At 45.0% G+C, this 17,763-nt stretch overlaps 1 protein-coding gene across 1 annotated transcript; it reads right to left on the minus strand.

The window, feature by feature from the left end:
• Nucleotides 1–7,035: 7,035 nt before the first annotated feature.
• LOC134623185 (uncharacterized) lies at nt 7,036–11,097 on the minus strand. The gene has a single exon (XM_063468379.1). It carries the CDS (start codon nt 11,095–11,097, stop codon nt 7,036–7,038), a length of 4,062 nt encoding a protein of 1,353 aa, XP_063324449.1.
• Nucleotides 11,098–17,763: the final 6,666 nt, after the last annotated feature.

Below are 17,763 nucleotides of genomic sequence, written 5' to 3' on the forward strand. Positions count from 1 at the left end.
CCGACGTGCTCTGATTCGGCTGGCAGAAAGTACTCTGGACGAGATTGAAAAAACAGAGGAATCTGAAGTGTTTCAGCAGTTCATCCGTGATCTCCAGTCATTCATACAGTCATTACAAGAACATCCTGCGACTGAAGTGGAGATACAACGAGCAGAGATCAGTGAGATAGAAAGACTGAAACAAGAGTACAGTCAGCTCCAACAAGCTCAAGCAGAAGCACGATGTGTTCTGGAAGAAAAAATTGAAGCGTTGGGGACCGAGTTTAGAGGTGCGACTGGAATAAGTGAAAAGCAAGTAAGTCAGCCTGCACCCTTTACTACACCAGAAGTGACTCTGAGAAAAGACTTTTGGATCTGGGGTCAGATTGGGGAAGCAGGACAAAAAGACAAGTTATCTTTCACTAGCTTGACCAACCAAATTGATTCCGGGCTTAAGAAAGGCTACTCAGAGACTGAAATCATTGAAGCTGTGATTAAGGCAGTAAGCCCTGGCCTTATCTTCGAGACTTGCTGGAAGTGAAGCGTGACCTCACACTTCCCACACTAAGAACTATATTAAGGGGACATTACAAAGTAGACTCGTCAGCTGACGTGCTTCATCAACTCATGAGCATATCCCAAGACCCCAAAGAATCTGCTCACTGCTTTCTGTTCAGGAAGTCTGGTGATGATGATGAAGGGGAGCAGTTCAGCCCAGACTTAATTCAGCGCAAGTTCCTGCGCTCATTAGAGACTGGCCTCCTCAGTGAAGCCGTGAAGTTTCAGTTAAAGCCTTATCTTAGCAACTACCAAGTAACAGATGAGGTTCTGATTGAGAAGATAAATGAAGCAGCCAGCCTTGAATTAGAGCGACAAAATAAACTGAGGAGAAATACTTCAGTAAAAACACCAAGGATAAATGAGGTACACACAGAGTCACAGCACAACCACACTCAGCCACCTTTGAACAGTTAACCAGTCAGAAAGGATAAAACTAGAGCTGGGCGATAGAACGATAATGATATGTATTGCGAAATAACTTTTTCTCGATAGAAAAATTAAACTATTGCAATAGGCCTCATCTCTCTCGTCCTTGTAAAAAAAAAAAAAGAACAGCCAATCCAAATTAAGTAGCGCAGAGCCGAACCAATCACAGCCGCAGCGTCACGTCACGTGACTTGTTACGTGCAGCACAAGTGTCAAGGCGCACATGTGTATTTGTTTGGGAAGCAGATAGCCGTGCTGCCCGGGTAATGGAGGAAATGAGTGTGCCGACTAGAGAAAAATCAACCGAGAGCGTGAGCGAAGCTTACTGAAGAAAAAACAGATGCTGGTTCCAATGCCGGAGAGATTGTCGAACGGAAGGGCCATAGAAGTACCGTAGTGTGAAGGTATTTCGGCTATTTCAAGTCTGACAAAAAACAGAGTAGCACGCACTGTAAATTGTGCCGAAAGCAAGTCTGGAAATACAATAAACCGGTGCATGCTCAATCTCTGACTGAAAGCGCTAATTCGTCATTCGGCTTTTGTCAGACTAAAGTCACTGTTAAAACTGTTTGAAAAGCTAAGCTATACAACAAGGAGAGATTGAGAATTTCCTTTTAGTTCTCAGTTTATTTGATATTGACAAAAGTTAGTCAATTTTGTCTGTTCTTCTGTAAAACAAACTAAGATTTATTTTTAGAATTAAAATTTTGTTTCTAAGTGGAATTGACAATTTAGTAGTCTGTTTTGTTTGTTTTATTTTGAAACTTAAACGCTTTAGCGGCTGCCTTTTGTGTAGTTTGCAATATTTGCCTTTATTTATCTGAAACTGAAGTCTCACTTTCCTTAAGTACATCTACCCTGTTGAACTTATTATGGGAAATAAATATTTAAATTAAAACAAGCTGCTAATTATTTCACATTTTACTTGCGAGCAACGGCACATTTAAATCTTACAAATGTAGTTATTTGGCTTATATCGTGATATATATCGTTATCGCCAGAAATGAAAAAAACATATCGTGATATGAAAAAATCTTATATCGCCCAGCACTAGATGAAACTCAGACAAAGGGGGGTGAAGGAGGTGCCACAAAGAAGAAGCAAGGACAGAATAAGGGCCTGGATTCAGAGACAGCTAAGCTGATTGAAGGCCTGAAAGCTGATGTGCTTGAAGTAAAGAAAATGTTTAATGAGACTTTAGAAGCAACAAAGGCAAGGTCAAGTATGGACAGTCGGTTCTCTCCTACAACAAGACATGCTAGAGGTTGTCAAATGTGCAGAGAGGCTCAACTTGGTGACCTGTGTAGACACTGCTACCGCTGTGGTCAGGAGTGTCACCTTTCCCGAGGGTGCCGGTAGGCTAGGATCACCCAGGGAAACGGGAGGGGGCTACTGAGCCGGGACCCACAGTAGCCCACTCATCACCCAGGTCCCAGGTAAATCCTGTCTATGTGCAAAACACCTCGCATCAACAAGCACCACAAAATGACGCCACACGCACTGAAACTGGCCCCAAAGAGCCAAACAGCAACAAATTGACAAGTGACACATCTAATGGTTATATACCCTCACAACGACAAACCAAGCTCATCAGTCTCATTGGGAAAAGATGCACAGTTCAGTGCCACCTAGATAAGGTACCAGTAGAGGCCCTGTGGGACACCGGAGCTCAGGCAAGTCTGATTAACAATGAATGGCGAGAACAACACCTACCACACAGCACTGTCAGGCCACTTGCTGAGCTGTTGGGAACAGAACCTCTAGTAGCTTTAGCAGCTAATGGTAGTGAAATCCCATATGATGGGTGGGTAGAGACAGAATTCTATTTGGACTTTAACCCTGAAAATTGTCTTCTAATCCCAATGCTTGTATCCAGTGACCCCAATGTTGCACAACTGCCCATTATTGGATTTAATGTAATAGAGGAAGTTGTGAGTAAATGGGGCAAGCGACAACCAAGATCACGCAACGTTCGAAAAATCAGCCAAATCCTCTCAGTATCAGTAAACACTGCTAAATCAGTACTAAAACTATTGCAGTCACCAGACCAAAACCAAAGTGTGGGCACAGTACTGGCAGGAAAGAGGGGACTATGTCTGGCTGCTGAACAGATTACGACCACATATGTCCGTGCACACATTGGAGCCCAGTTTTCAGGACAGAGTCTGTTGTTTGTCCCAAATGAACCATCACAGTTGCCTGAGGGTCTTGTCATTCAAGAGGGACTAGTCAAAATAATGGAGGGCAGGTCAGTGTACATCCCAGTCGCGATAGCTAATACCAACAAGCGGGATATCAACTTAATTCCTCACACTGTTCTGGGACATCTGGAAGAGATAAAAGCAGTGTACCCCATCACCCCTGAAAAGACACAAGACTCAGTGGAGCAGACTTCGTCACAGCCTCCTATACAGGTGAATGAGGTTATTAACACACCCTCCTCCAGCCATAAGCCACCTCAGTGGGACCCTCCAGTTAAGTTGGACCATCTCAGTGAAAATGAACAACAAACGGTGAGACAGCTGTTAAGAGAGGAATGTCATGCTTTTGCTTATGATGATAAAGATGTTGGGTGCATCCCCAGTTTAAACATGCACATCACATTGCATGACACAACACCTGTTCGAAAGACCTACATATCTGTGCCAAAGCCTCTGCACCAAGATGTGAAAGACTATCTTCAAGACCTGCTGAACCGTGGGTGGATTTCAGAGTCCAGGTCACCCTACTCGTCTCCAATCGTCTGCGTTCGGAAGAAGTCAGGTGAATTGAGATTGTGCTGTGATTACAGGGAACTCAACCGGAAGTCAGTACCAGACAGACACCCAATTCCCAGAATTCAGGACATGCTGGATTCCCTTCATGGCAGCTCCTGGTTCTCTGTTCTTGATCAGGGGAAAGCATATCATCAGGGGTTCCTGGACCCTGAAAGTCGTCCCCTGACAGCCTTCATCACACCTTGGGGCTTGTACCAGTGGAACCGCTGTCGTGGTTCGTATTTTGAGGAAAGGACAAACGACTGCAGAGTCCCAGTAGATGTCAAAAATAGTGATTTTATTAAACACATATATATGTGGGGAAGAAGCGTATTGTTACACTTTTCAAGGCAGTCTCCCCCGAACAAAAATAAGGAGTGGTATATATAACAGTTAATGACGAATAATATGCGTCAAACAGTTGGATTTACTGGAAATCTAAGTATCAATTCTCGGAATCTAAGAACACTCTCTTCCGCCGGACCCTAACGGCCTTTCACTCCTCTCCTCCAGATGTTCCCCGTTATCTAAACTGTTATTGCTAAACAGCCAAGTACACCGGACAAGTCACGTAGCACTTTTAGGCAAAACAAGCTGAGAAACTGTGAGTGTATGTGTGCAGGCCCCCCCTTATGTGTCTTGGGTGTTATCCTCAGTTAACCTCAAAGTGCTGGGCCTACAGGCCTCCAGGCTGTGATTTTATTATATGTGGTGTGCTCTAGTGTAAACAAATATGAAATCATCTTAACATTAGCTTAACTTTCTCACTTACCCATAACTTCAGCCCCCCAGTTAACAACTCTCTAATGAACACTATGAATAACATGAATACAGTTAAACCTGCAATGAAAGATTATTATGCCATTACTATATGTGATTAAATACAAACTATAGTATAACATCAACCGATTCATTAAATTCTTTGATGACATGATAATGATAAATGATGATAATGGTGATAATACTGGTTATGAATAAAACCTGAAAAATAGAAAAAACATCCTCCCTTTCACACTCCTCCTTTTTGGCCTTTCGAGAAAGGCCAACACTCATCAGGTTTGTCTCACTCCTCAGACCACCCAGCCACCTCTCGCAACGGCATCATAGACCCAGGACCAGTGAAACCAGCTGGCCCCGAATCCATAGCCCTCTCCAGCAGTTTCACCAACACTCGTCTGGCCAGAGGGATGAGGCAACATCCTACAAATAATATACTTATAAAAGTAACAAGAGAAAACATGGCAGACATAAACACACCCTTCCATTGCCCAAAAACAGACGTCATCCAGTCCCCCAGCCCCGTGTTCACGCCCGAATGTTCATGCATAGTTTTAGATAACGTTTTCAGACTTTCCAGGGCCCTGGTTACAGTGCCATCTGGAGCGGTGTTGTTGGGAATGAAAGTACAACACATGTCACCAAACATGGCACATACACCGCCTTTCTCAGCCAACAACATGTCTAGAGCCATCCTATTTTGCACCCCCATCAAAGACGTCGGACCTAATTGTTCCGCAAACCCCTCCATGGCGTCTCTGGTAAGGTTAGAGAGTCTCAGCAAGTTGTAATGAACGTAGTTAATGCGATCAACATTTTTATTTGGAGTTATCCATATCAACACACTTTCAAATCCTGCTGCTATTGGGTTAACCAATTTATATTCATCAGGAACCCCCCTGGGGACTCCTATTGAGTCAATCCAGGTCGGCGAGTCCGATCTTGGGTCATAATTACGTGTACCCGTTGTGCTTCTCACCCTCAACAGGTGTCTCTTACGTCTTGCTGTCATTGTATGAGTGTCCTGCTGCGCAATAGTTTTTACCCTGTTCCCTATAAGCATCAATGGTGCACCTAACCGCACCATAGCACATGTCCCCACACTCCCCAACGGAATACGCACCAAAAGGGTGTAATGTCCACAGAAATAATACAACCCACCTCTGGCCCATGTGCCTATTACGGTGTTTGAGTTACTTACATTATTAGTGGTCCTTCCCGTGAGCGTCCTTATACACCAACTTGGGTCAATTTTCCCCAGAGTGTATTTCACGCTATCCGTAGAAAACTCAAAACGTGTAATTATCTCGTTTAGGTGTGAATGAACCTGTTTGCGTACGCTTATCAATTGGTGGATATAAACTTGACAAGGTGGTGCAGTTACCGGTGTCCACAGCTTCTCTAGTTAGTCTCAGCATACAATTATAACCCCACTCATCCTCTGGATACAGAGGCGCAGGTTCAGTGAACAACCGAGGTCTAGCTGTAGCACAGGCAACACAGTCAAATACATTCTGTTCTTTAGCATTTTGAGCCACCCAATCTAGCCAGAGATTACTGTCACTGAATCCGGTGGCACGCTCAATTAAATCCTGAGGTTTTAGTCTAGTGTAATCTGTTGTAACAAGCCATCTCTCTTCCGATTCCTGCTCCTTGTGAGTACCTGAAGTGACTGTTTGCTCCGTCAGATTTGTGACTGCACTTTTTCCAAGCAATTTAGACTTTGGATCAACTAAGTTCACCCGAATTACCCCCGTTGGATCTGACCCTATTACATGCACCCCAATTACTAGGTAGAACGCACCTCCCGAAATCCCAGACTTAGGGAGTTCACTCCACGGTCCTAGGGAAAGAGTAATAGGGTTATGTGAAACAGAATAATCCCTTTGAATGGCTATCCCTTTCAGCGCCTGCGGCACCTTTGGCTGCCACCCTACTCCTGTCCAACTAACCACATCCTCCCAGGAACACCACTGATCTGTTATGTAGGTGTGAACGTGTGCGTCCCACGAGGGGCCCCAAACTGCCTTACGGTAGCATATCATGGGATGATTACAAACCCACACATCATATGCTCTCCAGCTACTACTAGCCCCTGTACATTTAATGACATCACACAGATCGAACGTGTATGCTGTTGTGGACCCGTTAACGTAATCTAACTCGATCCCCCCAGAAGTGCTGAGACACTCATCCCCTTCACCCGAGACGTCACGCTTGAATTTCCTCTGTGACTTCATTGATTTGGACTCTGGAGCGGGTAGACCTCTGCGTCTGGGCAATTCACCTGTCTGCCAAAAAACAAACAAACATATTAGAACACTCACACAAGTCAACACCCCAGCTATTTTCCAATTTCCCCACAATCTCATGGTCTTTGTTCCCAGGCTTTTCTTTTAACTTTAGACTGGAGCCCCAGCCTAGTAAGCTTCACGCCTCTTTGGCACCTCCTTTTTTGCGTGGAGTGATGCTCGGCGATCCCTCCTCTTCGACTCCCCAGGTAGACTACTGGTTAGTCGTTGCACGAGTGAGAGGATTATTCTGCCTCTTTATCACCCGTGTTGGTTGAAGATGAGCTTGTCTCTGCCAAGCTCTCATCAGCGACCGCACATTGAGACCAATGAAACCACGTCTCCCCTTTCCCCTTCAACTGGACCGCTGTTGTGGTACGAGCCGTCACCTCGAATGGCCCTGTCCACCTCGGATCTCTCCACTTTCGCTTGATGACCTTCAGCCACACCACCTTGGCGTCGGGGATGGACCTGTCCACCGTGCTCACTCCAGCTGCAACCTGTTGTGTGAAACTAGACACAAGAGCTTTTAATTCTTTCCAATATTCAGCATGCGTTCTATTACTTTTCATACTTTCTTCCGCCGGGACTGTCGTCCAAGGACCAGGAAACTGTCGTCCTGTCAACAGCTCGTACGGCGTGAATCCTGTGGATTGGTTAACACAGCATCTTATTATCATTAATGCAGTTGGCAGGGCTGCAACCCAATTTAACCCCGTCTGAGCAGAAATTTTTGCTATCTTGTTCTTCAGATTTAGATTCATCCTTTCTACTTTCCCCTGGGACTGAGGATGATACACAGTCCCAAACCTGTGTTGCAACCCCAGCCTCTGTTCTACCTCTGCCAAATCTTTGTTCTTAAAATGAGTTCCATTATCTGATCTGATTCTCTTGGGAAACCCATGCCGAGGAATGTAATGATTGATTAAACACTTAATCACACTCCTCGCATCCTCCCTCTTTGTTGGCCATGCTTCGGGCCACCCTGTCAGAGCATCTACACTTACCAATAAATACCTGACTCCTCCTGGACCCACGTCGATCATGTCAGTGAAGTCAATGACAATCTCTTCTCCTGGTCTCTCTGGAATGGGAAACTTACCTGCTTCTGGCTTGATTACTGGCTTTGGATTGTGCCGGCCACAGATCAGGCACGTCCTGGCTTTCTCCTTAATCATATCTTTCAGAAATGGATGCCACCAATGGCACAGGTGTCTCTCCATTTGGGCCACACCCACATGACCCAGTCCATGGGCTTCAGCAATCTTCTGCTTTGCCAGGTTGGCAGTCAGCACAGGTCTCCCATCAGGTCCTCGCCATAGACCTCCTTCCTCCCATGCTCCTCGACTCTTCCATACCCCTTTCTCCTCTGGGGCTGCCTCCTTTTGGGCCTTCTTGGCCTCCTCCAACATGTTGATTCCTGACTCTTCTTCCACACTTATTTGCACCATCTGCCTTGATGCTTTATATCCTGCAGCTTCCTTGGCGGCTTGATCGGCTTCTTGATTCCCCCGGGCCACCATACCAGTGCCAGAGGAGTGACCTTTACATTTTATAATACTCACCTCCTCCGGATCTCCCAACGCCTGTTCAAGTTCCTCCATCTCCTTCTTGTGGCAGATTGGTGCATTGTCTGCTGTCCTGAATCCTGCTCTTCTCCATTGGGCTAGCTCTACATGAGCTGCTCCAAAGGCATAAGCTGAATCCGTGTAAATGTTGACTCTTTTTCCCTTCGCGAGTCTCAGGGCTCGGCTTAAAGCAATTACTTCTGCTCTCTGAGCAGACTGCTGCCCTTCAAGTCTTCCGGCCTCCTTCACTTCAAACTCAGTCCCATTTCTACAAACTACAGCGTAGCCTGCTTTCAATCCTTCCTTATCTCTGTAACAACATCCATCCGTGAACCAATCTTCAGCTCCCGATATAGGCTCCGCCTTCAAGTCTTCTCTGATTTTCTCTTCAACTTCAGCTCTCTTTGCGCAGTCGTGCGGCTCTCCTGACCCCATTAAATCTGCCATGTTGATTCCCTCATGTGTGAATGTCAGATTTGGAGCGTCTAAGACTTTGCTCACTCTCTGCTGTGTCAGTGGTGTCATAGTGAAGGCTTGTGAGTTCACATACGCCACTACACTGTGTGTGGTCAGCACTTTCAATGGATGGTCCCTCACTATGTGTGCTGTTTTCTGTATGATTTTTGCAACCCCAAGTGCATGCTGTGTGCACACTGGGTGCCTTGTCTCTAAGGGATTCAGTCTGATGCTGACGTACATGAGTACATCTCTCCCTCCCCTCTTTTTCTGAAACAACACCCCATTAACTACCCCGTGTGTTTCTGAAACATCAAGATAGAAGGGTTCATCATAGTTAGGGATGGCAAGATCAGCAGATCTTGACAGATCTTGTTTCAATGTGATGAAAGCCGACTCAGTGGCCGATGTCCATGGCAGTTCAGCCTTAAGATTACGGACACCCACCATTTTTACCAAATCCCTCAAAGGAGCTGTTTTGCCTGCGTAATTTGGTATGTACTGCCGGCTGTATCCCGTTAAGCCTAAGAATGAAAGCAGCTCTTTAACCGTACGCGGTTTTGGATGTGTCAGAATCTGATCCCGGTGTGTGTTCAGCAACCCCACTGATTTGTGAGCAATGACACGGCCCAGAAATGTTACCTCTGGTCGGACCAACTGCAACTTTTCTTTGCTCACTTTGAACCCACATTCAGCGAGTCTCTTCAGTATGGTGAGTGAGGCTGCCGTACACGCCGAAGCAGACGGCGCCGCAACCAACAAGTCATCCACATACTGCACCAACGTGCACCCCTCTGGGAGGTGACACGGTGAGAGAACCTCTTTCAACACCTGGTTGAAAATTCCCGGGGACAGTGCAAACCCTTGTGGTAGCCGTGTGTATCTATACTGTTGCCCCCTGTATGTGAATGAAAAAATGTCCCTAAGAGACTCATGTAATGGGAGACAGAAAAACGCGTTAGCTAGATCAATACACGTGAACCACTTTTGATCTGGTGTTAGTGCTGTCAATGCTGTGTAGGGGTTTGGAACAGGCACCGTATCAGTGCGTAGAACGGCATTTATGGCTCTTAAATCATGTGCCATTCTGTACTTTCCTGTCCCATGCTTCTCTACTGGCAAAATGGGAGTGTTCCAGTAGGATTGTGAGGGCTCAAGCACCCCTACTTTCAATAGCCCTTCGATGGTTTCTGCAATTCCCTCCTCAGCTTCCCTTTTATGTCTATACTGCGGTTTCCAGATTGGTGCTTCAGACTTCAGCTGGAACAAAACAGGCGAGCAAGTTGCCAGACCCACATCCGTGGGTCCTCCAGACCACAAAGTGTCAGGAAGAGTCGCAATTGCGGCCACTGCGTTAGCATGGTCTATTCTTTCCCTTCCATGGATTCTTGAGATTTGTTCATGCTCCAATATCACTGCGTCGTTTGACAGACAAGTGATACGGTAAATTTTACCTTTTGGCGAATACCAAACATCTGGAATCTGAGTGGCTTGCCAACAGGGTTCGTCCAGGGCTCTCTTGACCATCGTTCCCAGCTCCTTTGCCTGGTGACCCTCATGGACCGCCAACGTAATGTGGGGCACTGAATCAGGTCCCATTTTAAACCAAGGCCGTTTTTCTTCGGTTAAATTTACTGCTGTAGCGACGCCTTCGGGGCCTACATAGATGTTTTGAGAACACACATTCCACGTCTGACCTTCAAGTTCAGACTGGAACTGGTCCCTGTAGATTTCATCATCGTCCCTATCATAATAGAGGGTGACGTGGTACGGATCTCGTGGAGGAGAATAGACCGCCAAGGCCATAATCCAAGGTTTCCACTGCTGGTACTGTCTCAGAATGCCTTCTTCCACCAACCGACCCCAGTATATGTCAGCTGTCGATTGTTCACAGTCTTGTAGCAAATACTGGTTCTTTGAAAGTGTCCCCAGGCACAGGAACTGTTTTCCTCCTGGAAGCGTAACTGTTAGTCCATCAGCCGAACACATGATAGTGGCTCCCAGTTTTATGAGCAGGTCCCTGCCCATCAGATTCACTGGCACGTGAGGAGACACCACATATCTGTGCTTCAATGTCTGTTTTCCCAGCACCGTCAGGGCTGGATTGGTGATTGGCAGAGTCATCGGAACCCCAGAGAAACCCACAACACTCACCGTGTGATTGGAAAGTGTTGCACTGCTTGGTCTTTGTCTCAGCGTTGAGTAAGTTGCTCCAGTGTCCACCAGGAAGGACATTTCAGTCCCTTCCACGGTCATCGACAACATAGGATCTGCCATTCCCATGCTGTCGGATCTCTGTGGGTCCCGTCAGTACAGCTCCTCCTCCCCGCCCCAGTGGGCCAGAGGATACTGAGCCACCGGCGCCATGCCTGGGTTTGGAGCATGATGTCCCCTTGTTTGGACGGTTCTGCCTCGAGGAGCTCCATGTGCCTGGGGTGGATAGTATAGTTCTTGTGGCCTTGGTGTAGGACACTCGCGAGCCCAGTGTCCTTGTCCTCCACACCTGTGGCACCTGTTGGGGTCCAGTATAGGTCCCCCCAGAAAACGACCTCTTAGTCCTCCTCCTCTTTGAGGTCCACCACGCCCCCTCAGCGACCTAGTAGCCCCCCAATTCCCCGCGAGTCTTCCTTGCCTTGGTCCATTGGCGGGCCATCGGTCATCAGGGTACAGGACCGGGTCCAGATCTGGCCAGTCAGGCCCCGGATCACCCTGAGGCTTTGCCACCAGCATTTTCTTAGCTCCGTCTTTACTTTCTTTTTTCTTTTCGTTCAGTTTTTCTCTCGCCTCAGCCAGTTTTAATTTTACCAGCTGCCCTTGCGCTTCTTCCAACTCCTGTTTCTTCTTGGTCACCTCGTCTCGTTCCAGCTCAAGTCGATGAATCACATGCCGCTCCCATTTAGTTGAATCTGCAACCGCAAAGTCTGGATTCTTTTGTAGGTCAGTTCTTACACGTTCTGGTAAACCTGCCAGCAGCGCAGAACGGAACCACGCCCTATGTTCCCCTTCTTGTCCAGGATGCTCCCCAGTCTGCATAATCCACTGTTCTTTTGCATGCTCTATAAACTCTCTAGGAGTGTGTTCTGGGCTCCACACTATTTTAGGTGTGGTGCCAGTGTTAGGGGTTGGATATTTGTCACGCACTGCGTTGGCGAGAGCATTTCGCACCGTTTCATAGGGGACATCATTTGGAGCACATGTGGTGCCTGCTATCTTTTCCACGTCAGCCAAGCCACACCCCCTCATGACTCGTACAGACACCCCTCTAAAATCACCCAGAGCAAGCTCCTCCCCTTCTGTGAGACTGCCCAGCCTTCTCAGCCAAGCGGCTCCTCCCTCTGTGATCGGGGGCAATTGCTTCACCAGTGCCTCCAAGTCTCTGATATTATAGGGATGATAGTCTGGTTCTCCCTTCAGCCCCTTCAACAAAGGCATAGTGAGTGGCACCACATCTTCTGGGTCAAGCTCCCCCTCATTGGTTTGCAGGGCGATGCTGTGGGTCTGCTGTGTCTTGAAAATCGACTGTCTCTTGTCTTCTGGTTCCCCCAAAGCCCTTCCAGAGCGAAGAGTCCTCAGACCCAAGTCAGCGTTAAACTTTGGGGCAAACCCTTCTGTCAGAAGAAAATTATGTTTTGATCAGTTACATGAAATGTATTCTTTATGTTTATCAGTGAAGCACATGTCTACGTGACTTTTCACCTAATAACTTTTGACATGAACTCTTCTGTGATAAACAACTTACAGCTTCCTCTTTTTATTCTAGAACATACAGATTTAGAAACGGGGAACATCAGCTCTGAGTTCTGAGAATAATGTTGTTATCTTTGTACACACACACACATACACAGACACACACACATACACACAGAACAATCTTGTATAAATAAAGAACGCAGGCAGTGATGGGACGCAGGTCGTGCGTCCATGGCTGCCCTCGCGAGTAAAAATGGCACTGCAGTGTTTGTGTGTTTTCTAACTCAGACGTCTCAGCTGAAGAACGGCAGGGTGATTTAAAGAAATCCCCTGTCATTTAAATTGGTCCTTCGAGCCTAGAGATGGAAACACCAGACACGTTTCTGTGACTCTAATAAGGTCTGATTGCTGCATCCTGACGTCGTGGGAAAGCCAGAACCGAAGTCTGTCGACAGCCCTCTCCGGGTAGAGGTGAAAGCCCTGGGCGTAAATTCGTATCCAGGCCGGGCCTGGTCCACGACGTTGGGGTCCAGCCAAATGACCTGAACAACCAGCAAAAGACGACTGAGGGTGAGAAAACACTTTTTAGGTCTAACCCGCCGCAAGGGTTTGAAAAGAGAAGCGCATAGGTCTTATCCGCCGCAAGGATTAATAGCGCATTAGGCTGACCCACTGCACGGGTGCACAGAAGAGAAGCGCATAGGTCTTATCCGCCGCAAGGATTAATAGCGCATTAGGCTGACCCACTGCACGGGTGCACAAAAGTTAAAACTGGCCTGGTCCGCTGCAAGGACCCGCGCGCGTAAAGAAACAAGAGTGAATATATGTGTTTTCTGTATGTCATTTTTCTGTCTGTTGGAGGTAAACTAATTTTACAGCACAATACGCTGCTGAGTTGCTTCCAGTTGTTATTGTTATTTTATTTGCTGTAAGACGCTGAAGTACTGGTGACAAAGGAAAAGTAGGTTGGGCTCCGTCCCGTAAAACTGACACCGTTCCGCGGAAGTAGTCCCGGAGTAGAAGGGCGTGTCAGCAACCACTCCTGAGTCTCATACCAGAGAAAGCTCTGCAGTTGTGTTGTAACAATGGGGAATCAGCCCAAAAAACTCACTGCTGACGAGCAGTGGCTAGAAAAGAAATGTCCAGGCGCCGGACAAATTAGTGCTTGTAGATGGAGAAATTCCAAAAAAAAAAAAAAAAAGTCCCAGTTGGGAAGGGAAATGCAGCCCCTCAACACTTACACAGTTGAAAGAAGCTCTTTTGCAAGAAATAGCAGAAACAAAAAAGAAAGGAAAACTCTCGCAAGAATCACAATATTTCCAGGCCTGGAAAGAAGAAGCAGTTAGACGAGAATGGAGAATAAACAAGCAAAATTAACACCTGATGAGAAATGTTTAGAAAAACAACAAACCAGAGTAGGACTAATTCAAGAGAAAGACAGAGGAATGCTTAGTGGAACAGCAAGAGGTAGAGGTAGGCCTATACACACACCAAAAAATTGCTTTAAAACTGCATGCTGGAGATGTGGAAAAGAGGGACATTTTGTATGTGATTGTAAGAAACAAAGAAGCAGTTCAGACTAGGAAGTACTTAATAATCCCTGGTTAAATTAAAGATTGGAAATCAAAGTAGAAGTTTAAAAAGGGTTGGATACGGACCCAACTGAATATATATATAAATACTCTTAGGAATAAAGTGGAATAAACAAAAGTTTAAATCGAATTAGAGCTTATCTCTACTATATTCAAACTAATAATAGGGAGCATAGCAACCTGTAAATTGGCATTACCAAATGAAACAAAATTGGTTAAATAACCATGCCCAGAATGAATAGAATGAATGAAAGTAGATAATTCACACGAAAACATTTTAAAATAAAATAGAGAGATGCATAAGGTATATTAAGGCTGCCTCATTGTTCAGCCAAGGACAGAGTGTGAGAAGGTAGATGTCTCCAGCTTGGGAGGGGGTGAAACTGCAGATCACCCCCAAGCCCTGGATGGACACATAATAAAATATAAAATAATAATTTGTGTATATTAGTAGTATAGTAGTATATTCTAATATACTAATAAATATTGTAATGTACTATTGCTGTTATAAAAAACAACAACAAAATAATAACATTAATAATATTAATATTAAATAATAAGAGGCACCTCAGTCAGTTATGATGTGAGGTGGATAATTGTTAAAAGTAGTCTGATTCAAGCTTAAGGTTTGCTCAAACTCAGTACAATGATATATGAGATGAAGAAAATAAGGAAAATACCTAAACTAATCAAGTGCATAGAGACACTTGACCTGCTTGTATACCTGTCATCCTAGATGAGACTTTGTTGTGATGAAGAGCAAACCTGTACTAACCACTAATAAGCCAAACCCTGTATACAACAGCTGAAGCTACAGGTTTGGGAAGCTGAGTTAAATATGTGGACACTACCAAGCTGTTGAGCAAGTTACACATTTTTTATTTTTATTTGTTTTTTAGACTAGAAGATGCATGTCTGTGAGCTCAGTTTTTTCTCATACTTCTGCTTTGTTTCTGGAAGCAGCTTTTTCTTTTTCTTTTTGCGTCCTGACTCGTGTGTAAAGCCTTAATGACATCGGCAATTTATTTTTGTTTTTGTTTGTTTGTTTTGTTGGTTTGAAAAATAACTTTGTGATCATACTTGTGGATCACAGTGACACATAATGATTAGGCATATGATTTACTAATGTCTAGTTTTAAAGCTGTGAGCAATGCATCCACATAGAGATTAGAAGCCTGGTGCATGATGTATATGAAGCTGCTATAGGAAGAATGGAACCTTGTGGGAAGCGTTCACATAAAGAAGTTTTTAAAAAAAAAAAAAGGCAAAGAAAAAAAGAAACAAAACAAAAACAAATCCTAACTTAGCAGTTTGAAATATGTGAGATGTGTGAGTTCTTTGAGAAAATAGAAATGACCTAAATGCCTTAAGTCAAAATGTAGTCTTGCACCTGAAAAGAAATAAAACAGAAGCATTCAGTAACTTGAAACTAGCATTACAGATGAATATAGTTTACTTAGTGACTTCAATTTTAATCTAAGCCCATTTGTCTTACCTCACACATGCGAGACAACTCTAAAATGATGGAATCTTATTGTCGTAATCACAGATTAGAATTGATAAATGATGTCAGTTGAACCCGAGCACACCTTTGGCCTCACCCGAAGAAGGTCATCTACACTGCTGTGTAACAAAACTAGATGAGGAGACAAAGCCGCGAGCTGACATTTACTGTACACCACAAGCTGGTTCCACTGACGTTTTGTAGACGACTCAGCGTCTAAAAGTAGCCATCGGCTATGCAGTAACTACAACAGACAGAGTTGCGGAAGCGAAACCGTTGACATTCTCACACACGCAGGCCAAGATATAAATATATATACTGACAGTCAGTATGTTTTTTCAGCAGCGTCACTTTGAAAAATTTGGCAGAACAGAGGAGTGATTACATCTACTGGACATCCAGTACAACATGCAAATCTTCTGAAAACACTATTAGGAGTGATTGCATTGCCAAAATAGTTAGCATTATGTAAATGTGCTGCACATCAGAAAGATGAATCAAAAATAACTAAAGGTAACAACTTTGCAGATCAAGCAGCTAAGTTAGCCGAACAACAAACTGTAGACACATTAATGTCTGCATCCATTATGCAAATATGAACAAAGAGCAGCGCCGACTACAGAACAGGAGAAATGGTTAAAGTGTGGAGCACAACTATAATATGATTTGATGTTGTGAAGGTAAACCGATACTCCCCAAGTCCCTGTGCAGAACAGCAGCATTAGTGACACATGGGGTGACCCATGTGTCCTCAGGGCGGATAGTCCAGGTCCTTAATACACACTTTTATACTCTAGTGATTATAGATTTATTCACAAAATGGCCAGAGATTTATCTAGTGTAAAAAGCAGATGCAATCTCAGTTGCAAAAAGTGACCCTTAGAAAAATCCGTCAGAGAAACAAGTCTGGCAGAATGGATGGCAAAACTACTAGAAAATAAGGATATTGTTTTGAACAATAAACTGCCGTAAGACTCTTCTTCAGTCTCTTGCAGGTTGAAACCAAGTGCTATTGACAACACCCATAGCCTGTAAAATTGCAGAGAGACCATCTTGGATACATCAGAGCCACTGCAAAAAGGTTGAGGTCCCGGGAAGCCCAGACACCAAGGAGGAAGCGCCTATGCCTGGTTGTTTCGGGGGTGAGGGTGGTAAGTGCGATTCTTGGGCCCCCGTGGGGTAAGCCCGCACTCCGCTCTCTATCCGATCAACTTTAGGCAGCCAGGTGTAGGTGTGAAGGGGAACCCTGGTGGTTACCTTGACTACAAGGCTCACCCTTACAGGACCCCGGCTGATGCCAACAGCAGCCGAGCCACGAGGCAGAAAGAGAAGATGGACGTACGACAACTTACACCTAATGGACATGACACAAGATCACATCCATCTTTGGATGAAAAATGCCTGATACAGATATGTGTTTAACAAAACCACAGAGAAAGACTGTTACGTCTGCTCGCACATGTCGAGCACATTAACACAACCATATATGGGAAACACCCTGGGACAGGTGCACTAATTCTGATCTCCGACCACCTTCAGAGTGACTTTTGTAAAGTGCACAACAACAACAACAACATCGTCATCCTGATCCAGGAAGAAACGCTCAACTTCAACAGTCAGACCACATGACTCAACCTGGGAAACCGATGTACCTGAAGAATTCAAACTTTGGACAATTGGACAAAAGGTACTCAACTCACTCTTTCTGTGGGCAGGAGTTGGAAAACATGCTCTCAGAATTGAGATACTGGACTATAGATTCGGCTTGTTTCTCAAAGCATGCTGCAAGGTCAACGAGGGACAACATCAAGAAATAGCCGCTCTCAGAATTGCTGTAATGCATCATCGTGTAGCACTGCACATGATTTTGGCTGATAAAGGAGGATTGTGTTTTATTCAACACAAACGCCACATGCTGCACCTACGTACCAGATAATGTACATTCTTCAAACATGGCTTCAGATGCTAAAGAGACCGTTGACTGTCGTTGGACTTTTCCTGATTTTATTTTGTTTTCTCTATTTGAGTTATTCCTTGTTTAAAAGCTGTAATTTCACAGATGATGAGTTTATCATTCACAGCATACGCAGATGTACTGAAATCAATGAAGATCATGAAGATGAAGAGTAACAAATGATGTACTAACTGAGAATGTGAAAGACA

This window comes from Pelmatolapia mariae, linkage group LG3_W (genome assembly GCF_036321145.2).
Source record: "Pelmatolapia mariae isolate MD_Pm_ZW linkage group LG3_W, Pm_UMD_F_2, whole genome shotgun sequence".
NCBI classification, from domain to species: Eukaryota; Metazoa; Chordata; class Actinopteri; order Cichliformes; family Cichlidae; genus Pelmatolapia; species Pelmatolapia mariae.

Bases quoted from the DNA above. Each gene is read 5' to 3' on its own strand.
- LOC134623185 (XM_063468379.1), bottom strand. From the start codon at position 11,097: ATGGGAATGGCAGATCCTATGTTGTCGATGACCGTGGAAGGGACTGAA.